Raw genomic sequence first — 14,607 nt, 5'->3', positions numbered from 1 at the left:
CAGCCTCGGGAGTTCAACTGAGCAGAGGGGGGTTCGATTCCCACCTCAACCATCCTCGAAATGGTTTTCCGTGGTTTCCCACTTCTCCAGGCAAATGCCGGGATGGTACCTAACTTAAGGCCACGGGCGCTTCCTTGTCTATCCCTTCCAATATTCCCATCCCTCCGCAAGGCCTCTGTTCAGCACAGCAGGTAACGCCGTCTGGGCGAGGTACTGGTCCTCATCCCCAGCTGTATCCCCTAACTCCAAGTCTCACGCTCCAGGACACTGCCCTTGGGGTGCTAGAAGTGGGATCCCTCGCTAAGCCCAAGGGAAAAACCAACCCTGGAGGGTAAAGAGATTAGGAAAGAAAGTGACCAAGGAGGAAAAGGCAATATTGTAGGATGTGACAGCACTCGTCACTGTGATCAAAAAAGATCATATGAACATGGGGACAATATGAGACGGTTGTGAAGACAGCCCTGTTTGAATGTAAACATTGATAACCTGGGAAAATAAGTCTGTTTTTATACATATATACATACATTATCATTATAGACTGTTATGCCTTTCAGCGTTCAGTCTGCAAGCCTCTGAGAATTTACTAAACGTCGCCACCATCCTCGATTTGCAACTAGTGTTGTGGCCTCATTTAGTTCTATACCTCTTATCTTTAAATCGTTAGAAACAGAGTCTAACCATCGTCGTCTTGGTCTCCCTCTACTTCTCTTACCCTCCATAACAGAGTCCATTATTCTCCTAGGTAACCTATCCTCCTCCTTTCGCCTCACATGACCCCACCACCGAAGCCGGTTTATGCGTACAGCTTCATCCGTCGAGTTCATTCCTAAATTAGCCTTTATCTCCTCATTCCGAGTTCCCTCCTGCCATTGTTCCCACCTGTTTGTACCAGCAATCATTCTTGCTACTTTCATGTCTGTTACTTCTAACTTATGAATAAGATATCCTGAGTCCACCCAGCTTTCGCTCCCATAAAGCAAAGTTGGTCTGAAAACAGACCGATGTAAAGACAGTTTCGTCTGGTAGCTGACTTCCTTCTTACAGAATACTGCTGATCGCAACTGCGAGCTCACTGCATTAGCTTTACTACACCTTGATTCAATCTCACTTACTATATTACCATCCTGGGAAAACACACAACCTAAATACTTGAAATTATCGACCTGTTCTAGCTTTGTATCACCAATCTGACATTCAATTCTGTTGGATTTCTTACCTACTGACATCAATTTAGTCTTCGAGAGGCTAATTTTCATACCATACTCATTGCACCTATTTTCAAGTTCCAAGATGTTAGACTGCAGGCTTTCGGCACAGTCTGCCATTAAGACCAAGTCGTCAGCATAGGCCAGGCTGCTTACTACATTTCCACCTAACTGAATCCCTCCCTGCCATTTTATACCTTTCAGCATATGATCCATATAAACTACAAACAGCAAAGGTGAAAGATTACAGCCTTGTCTAACTCCTGTAAGTACCCTGAACCATGAACTCATTCTACCATCAATTCTCACTGAAGCCCAATTGTCAACATAAATGCCTTTGATTGATTTTAATAATCTACCTTTAATTCCATAGTCCCCCAGTATAGCGAACATCTTTTCCCTCGGTACCCTGTCATATGCTTTCTCTAGATCTACGAAACATAAACACAACTGCCTATTCCTCTCGTAGCATTTTTCAATTACCTGGCGCATACTGAAAATCTGATCCTGACAGCCTCTCTGTGGTCTGAAACCACACTGGTTGTCATCCGTCTTCCTCTCAACGACTGATCGCACCCTCCCTTCCAAGATGCCTGTGAATACTTTGCCTGGTATACTAATCAATGAGATACCTCGATAGTTGTTGCAATCCTTCCTGTTCCCTTGCTTATAGATAGGTGCAATTACTGCTTTTGTCCAATCTGAAGGTACCTTACCAACACTCCACGCTAATTTGACTACTCTATGAAGCCATTTCATCCCTGCCTTCCCACTATACTTCACCATTTCAGGTCTAATTTCATCTATTCCTGCTGCCTTATGACAATGGAGTTTATTTACTATCCTTTCCACTTCCTCAAGCATAATTTCACCAACATCATTTTCCTCCTCCCCATGAGCTTGACTGTTTGCAACACCACCATGATGATTTCCTTTTACATTGAGAAGATGTTCAAAATATTCCCTCCACCTCTCCAGTGATTCCCTGGGATCTGTTATGAGCTCACCTGAATTACTCAAAACACTGTTCATTTCCTTTTTCCCTCCCTTCCTAAGATTCTTTATTACTGTCCAGAAAGGTTTCCCTGCTGCTTGACCTAGCCTTTCCAGGTTATTACCAAAATCTTCCCATGACTTCTTTTTGGATTCTACAACTATTTGTTTTGCTCTGTTTCTTTCATCTACGTACAAATCCCTGTCTGCCTCGGCCCTTGTTTGGAGCCATTTCTGATAAGCCTTCTTTTTACGTTTACAGGCTGCTCTCACTTCATCATTCCACCAAGATGTTCGCCTTTTCCCATCTTTACACACAGTTGTTCCTAGGCATTCCCTTGCTGTTTTTACTACAGCATTTCTGTATGCCACCCATTCACTTTCTATATCCTGAACCTGCTTACTGTCTACTGTTCGAAACTTCTCACTAATCATATCCATGTACTTCTGTCTAATTTCCTCGTCCTGGAGATTTTCTACCCTTATTCGTTTGCAGACAGATTTCACTTTCTTTATCCTAGGCCTAGAGATACTTAGTTCACTACAGATCAGATAATGGTCTGTATCATCGAAAAATCCCCGAAAAACTCGTACATTCCTAAAAGATTTCCTGAATTCAAAGTCTGTTAAGATATAGTCTATTATGGATCTGGTACCCCTAGCCTCCCATGTGTAGCGGTGAATAGCCTTATGCTTGAAGAATGTATTCGTAACAGCTAAACCCATACTAGCACAGAAGTCAAGCAAACGCTTCCCATTCCCATTAGCTTCCATATCTTCCCCACATTTACCAATCACCCTTTCGTATCCTTCAGTTCTATTCCCAACTCTCGCATTGAAATCGCCCATTAGCACTATTCTATCCTTGCTGCTGTTCCTGACCACGATGTCACTCAATGCTTCATAAAACTTGTCAACTTCATCCTCATCTGCACCCTCACATGGTGAATACACGGACACAATTCTTGTCCTAATTCCTCCCACTGACAAATTTACCCACATCATTCGCTCACTTACGTGCCTAACAGAAACTATGTTGCGTGCAATGGTATTCCTGATAAAGAGCCCTACCCCAGACTCTGCCCTTCCCTTTCTAACACCCGTCAAGTACACTTTATAATCTCCTATCTCTTCCTCCTTATCTCCCCTTACCCGAATATCACTTACTCCTAGCACATCCAGATGCATCCTCTTTGCTGACTCAGCAAGTTCTACCTTCTTTCTTTCATAAGCCCCATTAATATTGATAGCTCCCCATCGAATTCCATTTCGTTCGCCAAGTTGTTTCCAAGGAGTCCCTCGCCTGTCAAATGGGAGTGGGACTCCATTACTCCCATAGGTCCGAGGCTTGCTTAAAGTGTTCTGAGCTCGGTAAATTCGTGAAGCAGGATGCTGCCCTACTTGCACATAGTCCAAGTGAGGATCTCTCCTCTAACGGGTTATGGACCACCGGTGAATTGTATAGTCCTAGCCGCCTGAGCACAAGGAGGGCCACGACTCAGAATATGTCCGAGATGCCCACTCCCAGTCCATAGCAACTGGTATCCCGACTCTCAGGACCACTTACTAGGCCACTCAGCCGTTGCCCATGGTTCACGAACTAGGACGTGACTACAGTAACCCACAAACATGAACCATCTGTCTTTATATCTGTTTTTATATTTCTCTTTTTTACCATAGCAGTAATAAGATTACAATATGTTTCATGTCGTATCATTTTGTGGTCCAGAGACAATTTCACAGGAAGTTCTCAAAAATCCCACCACTGACCTCAATGCATTTGTCAACTCGCTGAAGAATGTGACATGCTGCTCTTCGAAGATCATGATGACATTCCCATACACCAAATGGAAATTCTAAGTTCCCAGGGAGGGAATTAGATTCTTTTCCACCAATAGAGCATATAAAAAATCAGATAAAAAATTAGATGGATGGCTTTTCCGGCGTTTGCTCTATTAACCAGCGTTTCGTCTTAGGTCTGACACTCCCACTCTGAAGAGTCTAGTGTCAGACCTAAGACGAAACGCTGGTTAATAGAGCAAACGCCGGAAAAGCCATCCATCTAATTTTTGATCTGATTCCCATACACCAGCGAGTGAGCAGTTCGTCTTGTGTATTACCTTTTCTTCTGTAGACTTCACTCTTCACCCAATAATCTGAGGGGTTGAGGTCGGAAGTCCTGGGTATCCAGGGAATGGTACTACCACAACCAATCCATCGATTAGGAAATGTGGTTAGCCTATAAAATAAGCTTTCTACTGGTGAAAGAATTTGAGACGCTGAGTGGTTCCTGAGATTAGTCTCCACATACACGGTCACAAACCTTCTCTCTTTACAATATTAGTTAGACATGTATTTTTCTTAAGTTTTAATGCAGTATACCAAACAAGGATAATAATAATAATAATAATAATAATAATAATAATAATAATAATAATAATAATAATGACAATAACAATAATGCTATTTGCTTTACGTCCCACTAACTACATTTTTGGTCTTCGGAGACGCTGAAGTGCCGGAATTTAGTCCTGCAGGAGTTCTTTTATGTGCCAGTAAATCTAGCGACACGAGGCTGACGTATTTGAGCACCTTCAAATACCACCGGACTGAGCCAGGATCGAACCTGCCAAGTTGGGGTCAGAAGGCCAGCGCCTCAACCGTCTTGAGCCACTCAGCCCGGCTAAACAAGGATATTTAGCAGAATCATAATACATGAAATGCACTTATTACATCCTTATCTCATAGCATCTCTACATTACAGTTCTTTAAAAAATCCTCAGCTGAATAGTTAAGAAGCAAGGACAATGTATGGGAAAGAGAAATATTTGCACACACAAATTACATTAAATGAAGAAGAAAACTGTCATAAATATAATTCAATAACAATACACTCAAATTATCGTTCAGGTGGATTTAAAGCAGTTTCAACCAACTGATTAATTTGTTCTGCTCTTTTCCTTGCTTTGGAGATACAGTCTTGCAGCTGATCTTCAGACAGTGGACTTCCGCCAGGCTTATATACAGAGCAGAGTTTCTGTCCTTGAACAGCAATTGTCAGCAGTCCTGTTGACAGAGTCTCTTCTTCAGTAGTAGGATCCGTAATGAGAATATCACTAAAAATGAAAACAACAAAATAAACACACTACCATATTAGCTTAGGTATAAAAATTTATTAGACTTCAGATATAAACAGTAGATTTTGTCATATAGTCACTGTCAAAAGTGGGAGACATTTATTCATCATTTCAACAATTGTAACATGCTTCAGGATAGTTATTTGTAGTGAACAGTGTTATCAACATCACTGAATCTAGTGGTTCTTAGGCAGTGTTCATAGGAGAATAACTTAAATCTATGAGATTTCTGAAATATAATGCTTCATTTTGTTGCTCCATTTGTAACACTACAATCACAGAAATATGTGTAAGAAAATTCAACAATAGTCTACTTCTTTTTAATTAACGATTTGCCACTTCATGCCCACAGATCAGTACAGAAACAGCGTCATTTATCTACACGAACAACATGCCCTGCCCACATACACATAAATAGCACTGAGAGGATGCTCTCTCTAAAACAAATAACCATTTGACTTCGCTTATTACGTATATAATGTGCCATTTCACTGTTCCCAACAAGATCTAAGTAGAACAAAAATGGAGTTAAAGTCATCAGAACGTCGATAATAAAGTGTCAGAGTACTACTATGAGCCGAAGGAGTAATGTTTTCGTCAAGCGCTCGACGAGAAAGGAGCATAGAAGGCGGTGGTAAAGAAAGACGTGAGAAGATTGTTAAGAGTTATTATTAAAAACTTAACATTCGATTCGCAGTAGGAGAACACTACAGACGTACTCAAGAGGAAGGAAGACATCGTTTTAACAAAATACTGGTCATAAAATAGAGAGAAACCTTTGTCCACAGACTGTTTTACGAAAATATTAGCGTTCGAGAATATTTCACTCCGTGAAATTAAATTGTATTTTTGGAATATAAAGACTTCCACATCGCTACGTCACGATATCTACCTAAGACGACGTATTAGCCGATACAATCAATTCCGAGAGGTACATAGCTGTAATATCGACAGGGAGAGAGAAGGAGAAGAATATATATACACAAATATTTCCATAATCCAATTGAAATATTCATTTTTACGCATTGCAAATTTTAGAATATTTCCAATGTCAATTTTCTAAAGAGCAATATTTCTATACCATATTCAGATGGTAGAAAAGCATATCCATAAGATGACGAGATTAACCAAACTGACGTCTTGTTTTGTTCCGATTGCCCGAGAGACCAGCAGCAACATGCATTAAGAAAATGGAGGCGAAGCTACCTAGGTTATGGCGACACGGGATGACGTTTCCAGCCCATGAGGACCAATAACCAGCCGAGACAGTCCCAGATGCTCCCAAACAGATGAGGGAAATGCTGTGAGCTGTGCCTGCATGTCCATCCACCCGGACATGAGATAACAACGGGGGAATCAGAGCAAAGATAAGTTTCTTTAAGTCAATGCTATAAATGGAAATTTATTTATTTTTCAAAGTGCTATTCCAACTAATGTCGGTGAGATGGTAACATATGGGAAGACGAATACCGTAGTTAGGTTAAAGGTCGATAGGTATTCATTGGACCTAAACGTCAAATCCATGTATAGAATGTAGTCAACCAGTGATACTGAGGTTAAATTTTTATATCTTGGTGAATTTTATACGACGTTGCGATAAACACTAGGCTTATGTGAGAACTTATGACATCAAATAATAGTGGAAAAGAGATCGTATACAGCAGGGATGGCGAACCTATGACATGTGCCAATAGGTGACACGCAAGCACGATTTGTGTGGCACGCTACACAACACACTACCATATATTTTAACGTTACGTTTTAATAAAGAATTATGTTACTGTTAAATCTATGGCCTTTTTTACAAATTTTATTAGGTTAAAGCGGAACCTCCGTGGCTCAGGCGGCCTCCCACTACTGAGTTCCATGGTTCAAATCCCGGTCACTCCACGTGAAATTTGTGCTGAACGAAGCGGAAGAGGTTTTTCTCCGAGTAATTCAGTGTTCTCTGTCATTTTTCATTCCAGCAACACTGTAATTTCATTTCATTTATCAGTCACTAATCATTGCCCCAGGTAAGTACGACAGGCTTCGGCAGCCGGCACAATTCCTATCCTCGCCGTTAGTTTTTATTAGGTTAAAGCAAAAATACATTTTATTCTTAAAATTTACCTTTTTAAAAATGCAATTTTCAATTATTTTTGCAAAATAATATCAGGAAACATTGACTCGAATGGATTTATATGTAATGCAATCTAATGTCTAAAGAGAATCGAAGGAGGGGGTTTAATGATGATGTTTAAAAGAAAATAACCGATGGCACACTAGACAACAGAACATAATAGAAGCGACCTTAGTTGACACTAGTCAGAAAAGGTTTGCCATCCCTGGTATATAGGATATGCTTGCTAAACAGAAGGATATGGTAATATTTTAAGGAATTATTAAAAGATTGAGACTATAAAGGAGTAGTCAAGTAAACAGTCAATGATGACAGACATACGTCGAGCTGGAATGAATTAATGCGTTTACTATGATGTGAAGTGTTATATGAGATGAATAATGTGAAGTGATTGTTTTATATGTGAATAATGTTATGAGGTTATAATGATTAATGCTGGTGATAATTATTGTTCACCGTAAGTGAGGTCATAGTTTATTTTAATGAGGATAGTATTTCAAGTTACGTATTTTTGAGACGATGAATGAATATAATTTGTCTTCAATCGACCGTTGATCCTTGAATAAGTCATATGTTGTGTAGGATACGATCTCAGTGACGTCCGTATGTTGATATTTTAATTGTAGATCATCAAATAGTTTCTGATGAGGAAGATGATATGAAATTAACCTACATCCATGTGTTTCTTCTGATCTGATCGTAAGAATTTTCTCACATATTAGGGAAGCTTTGAAGATTATTCCAATGCATTATCCGATATCACTGGTGACGTATCTTCACAACTAAGGGTTGTTGGTAGTAAGTAGTCTTCTCACAAGCTAGACCACCCAATTACGGTATGATTGGATTGAGTAATGGTCAGACACACTTGATAGCACAATTTTATGACAAAGATATGCACTAGAATTAATTAATGCTCTCAAATAAGAGAACAATTTGTGTAATTTCTAGATATGATGTTTGATCATAAAATTTTAAAGAATATAATGACTTAAAAGGGGTTATCTTTGTCTCTATAAGAAGATATACCAAGAAATTTGAGAACATGTTTGAAAAATGTGATACATATTAACTGTTTTAAATATTTCTGAAGACATTTTCTCATGTCAATCTGGTTGTGTATTTGAGCACAAATAGTTCGAATCAAGCAAAGTTACTTTATTGCAAGCAATTAATGAATATTAGATCAAGCAAGTAGGATTTTCGGAATAATTTCACAAGCATTTATATAATGAAAGTTGTGATCCTAATTTAATTTATTTGTAGCCAAGTATGGAAGCTGCGTCCAACATTTAAAGACTCTCAATCTACGACAGTATATATATTGTGATTCGATATAATTTTCATTCATTCGATTAGATGCATTTAATGTCTTTTTCAACCTAAGGTTTCTTTTCAATCAGATAGTTTTCAATCCAATGTTTTTCAATTAATGTCTTTTAATGTAATGTTTTCATTTTAATTATTCCAATTTGAGATTTTGTTTTGAATTTAACATTTCAAGATATCTCAATGCTTCGTACTTACAGTTTCAGAGAGAAATTCATGACAACTTTTTGAGTCAGACCTTTCTTGATTTTCAATAATTAATGCATAGTAAAACTTAGCCATTCTTTTAATGACTTCTAGAATAGATGCCTAGACATATGTGATAACCACTTGATAATTTCGTAAGCCGAAGGTGGAAACTAACTAGAAATACGGGAAGGAGATGTCCACCGCATAAGTTAGGTATTTCCACTAGCATAAACCAGTGATCTTTCCTCTAATGCGGAACCCATAGCCCATAAACTTCGAATAGCGAGAAATGTGATTATATTTGAGCTAGCCTGGATCTCACGCGACTCGACCTGGACGCGGGAACGGCGCAATAACAACATCAGTAACATAATATTATTCATCAAATGCAACACATGCTATTTAAGCATGAAGTCAACAAATACAATTCTAATTTGTCATAGACAACAACCAAGGCAGTGTCATCGATGACATACACCACCACAATTATTTTATACTAGTATGTAAGGCTATCTTGGACAGTAGAAATTAGTATGTAAAATGTAAATGTAAATTTGAAATGAACAAAGATTACATTACCCATGTTGCGTAGATTAATTGTATAGAATCGTAACAGAAATGATGAAATTTCCTCATGAACCATACTGACTGTAGTTGTACTTCAACGTTTATGGATCTGCAAACTGTTGAGTTACTCTATAGGCCTATAGCTATCCCTGGGTAAACATTGGAGTGGAGAGAATCATCCCAAATCCATGTAAAGTTTGTCCCTGTGCCTTGTGACAGAGAAGGCTAAAATTAGAGGAAACTGCCTCAGCTTTGTGGCATGTCAAAATTTCCAAATCTATTCTTGGCATAGTACACGTTCGTCCTGAAGCTGAGCCCATAAAAATTTCTGCATGAATATTTTTGTCTATCTTTATCACAGTCAAACTCGTCCCGCCATTTATATGTAGATTTATGATTTCTTACCAATATAACAGTGCTGAATCCATATATTTACTTTGAGTATAGTAACTTGATCAATAACAGACAGCAACTGGTCTATAAAACAATATGGCGCTCACGTGTGTCCGTTGGCTTCAATTCTGGCTGCAGATTGGTGAGGTGCTTTATCGCGCATCTTATTCAATTAAATTAATAAATTTCATTGTTTGTCCGTATTGAACCAAGATTACAACTTTTATTATAATTTAGATCCACCTTATTCAATACATAAAAACTGTTGTTTAGATGAAATTACAACATATATTTCAATCAGAACTAGTTTCGACGCCCTTTTTGCGTCATCATCAGCTGAAAAATTGGCAATCACATACGTTTATCTACGTCAAATTGAACACAATTTAAAACCATGTTAGCAACCTAAAACTGTGTTACAATTAAACTGTTTCAAAGTCCATATTTTCTACAAGTCCGAGACTTGCGAGTCTTAAACCTTAAATTGATGAAAACATGTGTAAACCGGTTTGCTCACTAATAAACTAATGTGGATTTAAAAGAACAGCAACTTAAAAATAAAATAGTCTTGAAGAAACATTAGTTTCATTTAACACACTTCTTAAAACATGACGTAGAATCGTATTAAAATAATTCAGTAAAATCTTCAGAGTCGCTTTAATGGAGCAATCCTAGTGAGGTGGAAACGAGCAATCGGTCCTTTAAGATGTTAACAAGTACAACGTTCCCAGTTCAATGCGGACCTGAAATAATAGGAATCTAATAAACTATCGCTTAACTGAAGAGGCAAAATATAAAATTACGTCTTATAACGTAAACGTTTTTACGTGACTCACCTCAAAAGATCGCTGTCCATGCGAAGCACAATGAAGCCTAGCGAGTAGTGTTGTGTTAGTAATCAAATGTCCAAGGTTGGTCTGGGCCGAAGGGGCGAAATAGGGGAAAGCGGGAAGAGCAACTGAGGAGCGGCAACCTGTTGGAGCTCCGGAGGGCGTGGTCGTAGAAAGCAACTAGTAAAGCTATTACGCCTAATATGAAACACCGCCCTATTGACCGGGATATGCACATTTTTTAAAAACTCAATAAGGAAATCAAAAAGAATATTTGATTTTTCAGAAATTTCATTTAAATTAAGGTTTGGATTAAAATACTGATTCAGGTGTATATAGCAGCCCTCCGTAACACCCAGCAAACTTCCTTTTCCTAAGTTCTCCAAGATCTCAATGTCCTGTTCTATAGATGTGAATTTATGCTTTAGATCATGTACATGCTGGCCTACCGCGGAAAATCTGTTATATTTTATTGCATTGGTATGTTCCCTGTATCTAATTTTAAAACTTCGTCCTGTTTGACCTAGATATGTGCACCCACAGTCGTTACATTTAAATCTATACACACCCGATTTGGTATATGGGTTCGATCTATTAACTGAGGCTGAATTGTGCAATACGACTGTCTTATTATTATCAGTACGAAACGAAACCTTGACATTATGTTTCTTGAAAACATTAGTAAACTTAAATATATCCTTATTATAAGTAAATATTGCGAACGCCTTCTGATTAGGTTTGTCTTTGGCCAAAGTGGTTTGTAAATGGTACCTGAACTTGTTGATACGTTCAATAAAGCATTCACTAAAACCATTAACCTTAGCCATTGAATGGATTATATTGAGTTCTTTATTCAAATTAGCTTTTGTCATGGGGATCCTAAATGCCCATTCTACTAAACTATTGTATGTAGATTTTTTTGACTCTGTGGGTGCTCTGAGTCTTGTCTAATAGTGACTGCCGTTTGTGTAGGCTTTCTAAAAATACTATAAGCAAAAGATGAATCCGATCTGTTGATTTTTAAGTCAAGAAAATTAATTGATTCATTACTTTCTGACTCCAAAGTAAATTTAATCTGTGGGTCAATGTTATTAAGTACATCTAGAATAGCCGTTAACACGTTCCGTCTAAAATTACTAATGTATCGTCCACAAATCTAGACCAAAACAGAATGTTGTCAAATTATCTGTCGTTCTCCATCATGTATGTTTCCAAAGAATCCAGATAAATCTCTGCCAAGATTCCCGAGGCCGGAGATCCCATTGCCAACCCATCCTGTTTATAAATGACCTTGTCAAAGACTAAGTAGTTATTGTTTACAAGTAACTTAACCAATTTCATGAAATCTTGTATTTCAAGTTCACTTAGCTAACTGTAGGATCTTAGATTCTTAAAAACAATAGGAAGCAACTTATTGGTTCTAATACTCTGAAACATGTTGACGATATCAAATGAATGCAAGGTATGGTGAGCCTGTAATTTAAAATTGCTTAATTTATTAACCAGTTCTATGGAGTTCTTTATGGATTTGTTTGCCATAAATCTATAGTGCTGTTTAAAGAATTTCTGAATGAACTTAGCTAATTTGTATAGAGGACTGGGTCTGTAATTCATCATGGGCCGAATGGGAACCCCGACCTTGTGAATCTTTGGGAGTGCTCTCGCTGTTGGAAGGCCCGGGTTCATATTTACTAGTTTTTGCTTCTCCTGTTCGGTAAAGAGGAAGGAAGTTTTCATGATATTGTCCCGAAGTACATTTGTTGCCCCAAATGAAGTCATTTGAAAGCAGTTGTTATATTTTTGGATATTTGTAAGGAAATGTATGGAATCTGTTCCTGTTACTGAAACCAATGAGTACAATGGATCTGGTGGTGGAATCAATGGCACTAATTTCACTGTGCCATTTGCGCAACACAATCCAGCGGCTTCATTTTTGTATTTCATTGCCTTACAATATTGGCAAACTGAGTTCATAGATCCAATAGTAATGCATTGATAGGCACTGTAGTCAAATGAAACATTGTAACTGAAAGCAGCTCGATTCAAACTTGTAAGATCATTAGCCGAACGACGCGCTGCACGGGTTTGTGATATCCGAATCCTTTCAGTTTCATTTCGTTCTTCACGTTGTTGTGCAGTTCGATTAGACTGAAAATTAGCTTGGCTTGTAGCATTTCGAGTTCTTCGACCGAAGTTGCTCCGCCCGCGTCTTATAGGCGACATGAGTCTGTAAATGAGTATACTGTGTATGGAAGCACACACAAAATAAATCAATCAACCAAAGAAATTGATGAACTTGTTTGTTGAGAAGCGAAGATTTAAAAACAATCAGGGTACACAAAGGTCTCCAACTATGACAAAACACGACACTGCATGCGACTGTCTGGAGAGCGTATGTTTGGGAGATCAGTACCGCCAATTGAGGCAGCGAGATAGCCAGCCAGCCGAGTCACGCGCAAAACCAAAATCCAAGGAGACGTTCTTCCTGTCACAAACTGAGAACTAAGCGAGATAAGAACTTGGGGTTTGTTTTAAAAATAACTTCCATATCCAAAAACCATTTGTCTCGCTTTGACCACCTATGCAAATTCAATAGCAAAGAAGTTGGCCAGCAAGGGACTTTTTCGTGCCTGCACATAAAAATCTCTGAACATGACTGAAAAGAAACACCAACAGTGCAGGTTCTTATCATTTAAATTTAAACACAAACTTATCTACGTCGAGCTGAAATGTTCCTTTACCAGCAATTATTTTGTAAACCGCTTTTTGTTAACGGCATCAAATGCGGCTTGAAATTTTGTACATAATCCGATATTCACCCATTTTAACCGATAACATTCAGATTTACGGACATTTGGCAAATGCGCTGGATTAGAAGAGGAAAGCGCTAAGCACAAACGTGGGAGAAGGAAAGAGAGACGAACAGTTTGAATGGAAAAAAGAGAAATGGGGCTTTTACGTTTTTCCTGCGATTTTTTTCCAATTTTTCTCTTTGTAAAACCCTCACTCGAACTTCGACGAATATTTGAAAAAAAAGAATTAGTCGAATTGGTCCAGCCGTTCCAGAGTTTTGCGCTTAGCAACACATTTAGCGATTCATTTTTATTTATATAGATATATATAAGTTTACTAATCTTTTCAAGAAACATAATGTCAGGGTTTCGTTTTGTACTAATAATAATAATAGTTGTATTGAACAATTCAGCCTCAGTTAATAGATCGAAGCCATATACCAAATCTGGTGTGTATAGATTTAAATGTAACGACTGTGGGTGCACATATCTAGGTCAAACAGGACGAAGTTTTAAAATTAGATACACGGAACATACCAATGCAATAAAATATAACAGATTTTCCGCGGTAGGCCAGCATGTACATGATCTAAAGCATAAATTCACATCTATAGAACAGGACATTGAGATCTTGGAGAACTTAGGAAAAGGAAGTTTGCTGGGTGTTACGGAGGGTTGCTATATACACCTGAATCGGTATTTTAATCCAAACCTTAATTTAAATGAAATTTCTGAAAAATCAAATATTCTTTTTGATTTCCTTATTGAGTTTTTTAAAAATGTGCATATCCCGGTCAATAGGACGGTGTTTCATATTAGGCGTAATAGCTTTACTAGTTGCTTTCTACGACCACGCCCTCCGGAGCTCCAACAGGTTGCCGCTCCTCAGTTGCTCCTCCCGCTTTCCCTTATTTCTCCCCTTCGGCCCAGACCAACCTTGGACATTTGATTACTAACACAACACTGCTCGCTAGGCTTCATTGTGCTTTGCGTGGACAGCGATCTTTTGAGGTGAGTCACGTAAAAACGTTTACGTTATAAGACGTAATT

The 14,607-nt window shown here is 38.3% G+C and overlaps 1 protein-coding gene across 1 annotated transcript in view; it reads right to left on the bottom strand.

Annotated features, from left to right (window-relative positions):
• Window positions 1-5,049: 5,049 nt before the first annotated feature.
• Window positions 5,050-14,607, bottom strand: part of LOC136866577 (exosome complex component RRP43) — an 80,322-nt gene continuing 70,764 nt past the window's right edge. The window contains exon 6 of the mRNA XM_067143669.2: window positions 5,050-5,314. Within this exon, the coding sequence (XP_066999770.1) occupies window positions 5,098-5,314 (217 nt within the window). The 3' untranslated portion in view covers window positions 5,050-5,097. The remainder of the gene's footprint in view (window positions 5,315-14,607) is intronic.

This window comes from Anabrus simplex, chromosome 3 (assembly GCF_040414725.1).
Source record: "Anabrus simplex isolate iqAnaSimp1 chromosome 3, ASM4041472v1, whole genome shotgun sequence".
Lineage (NCBI taxonomy): Eukaryota > Metazoa > Arthropoda > Insecta > Orthoptera > Tettigoniidae > Anabrus > Anabrus simplex.
The sequence above is the reverse complement of the archived record's forward strand: the minus strand, read 5'-3'. Positions and strand labels throughout refer to the sequence as shown.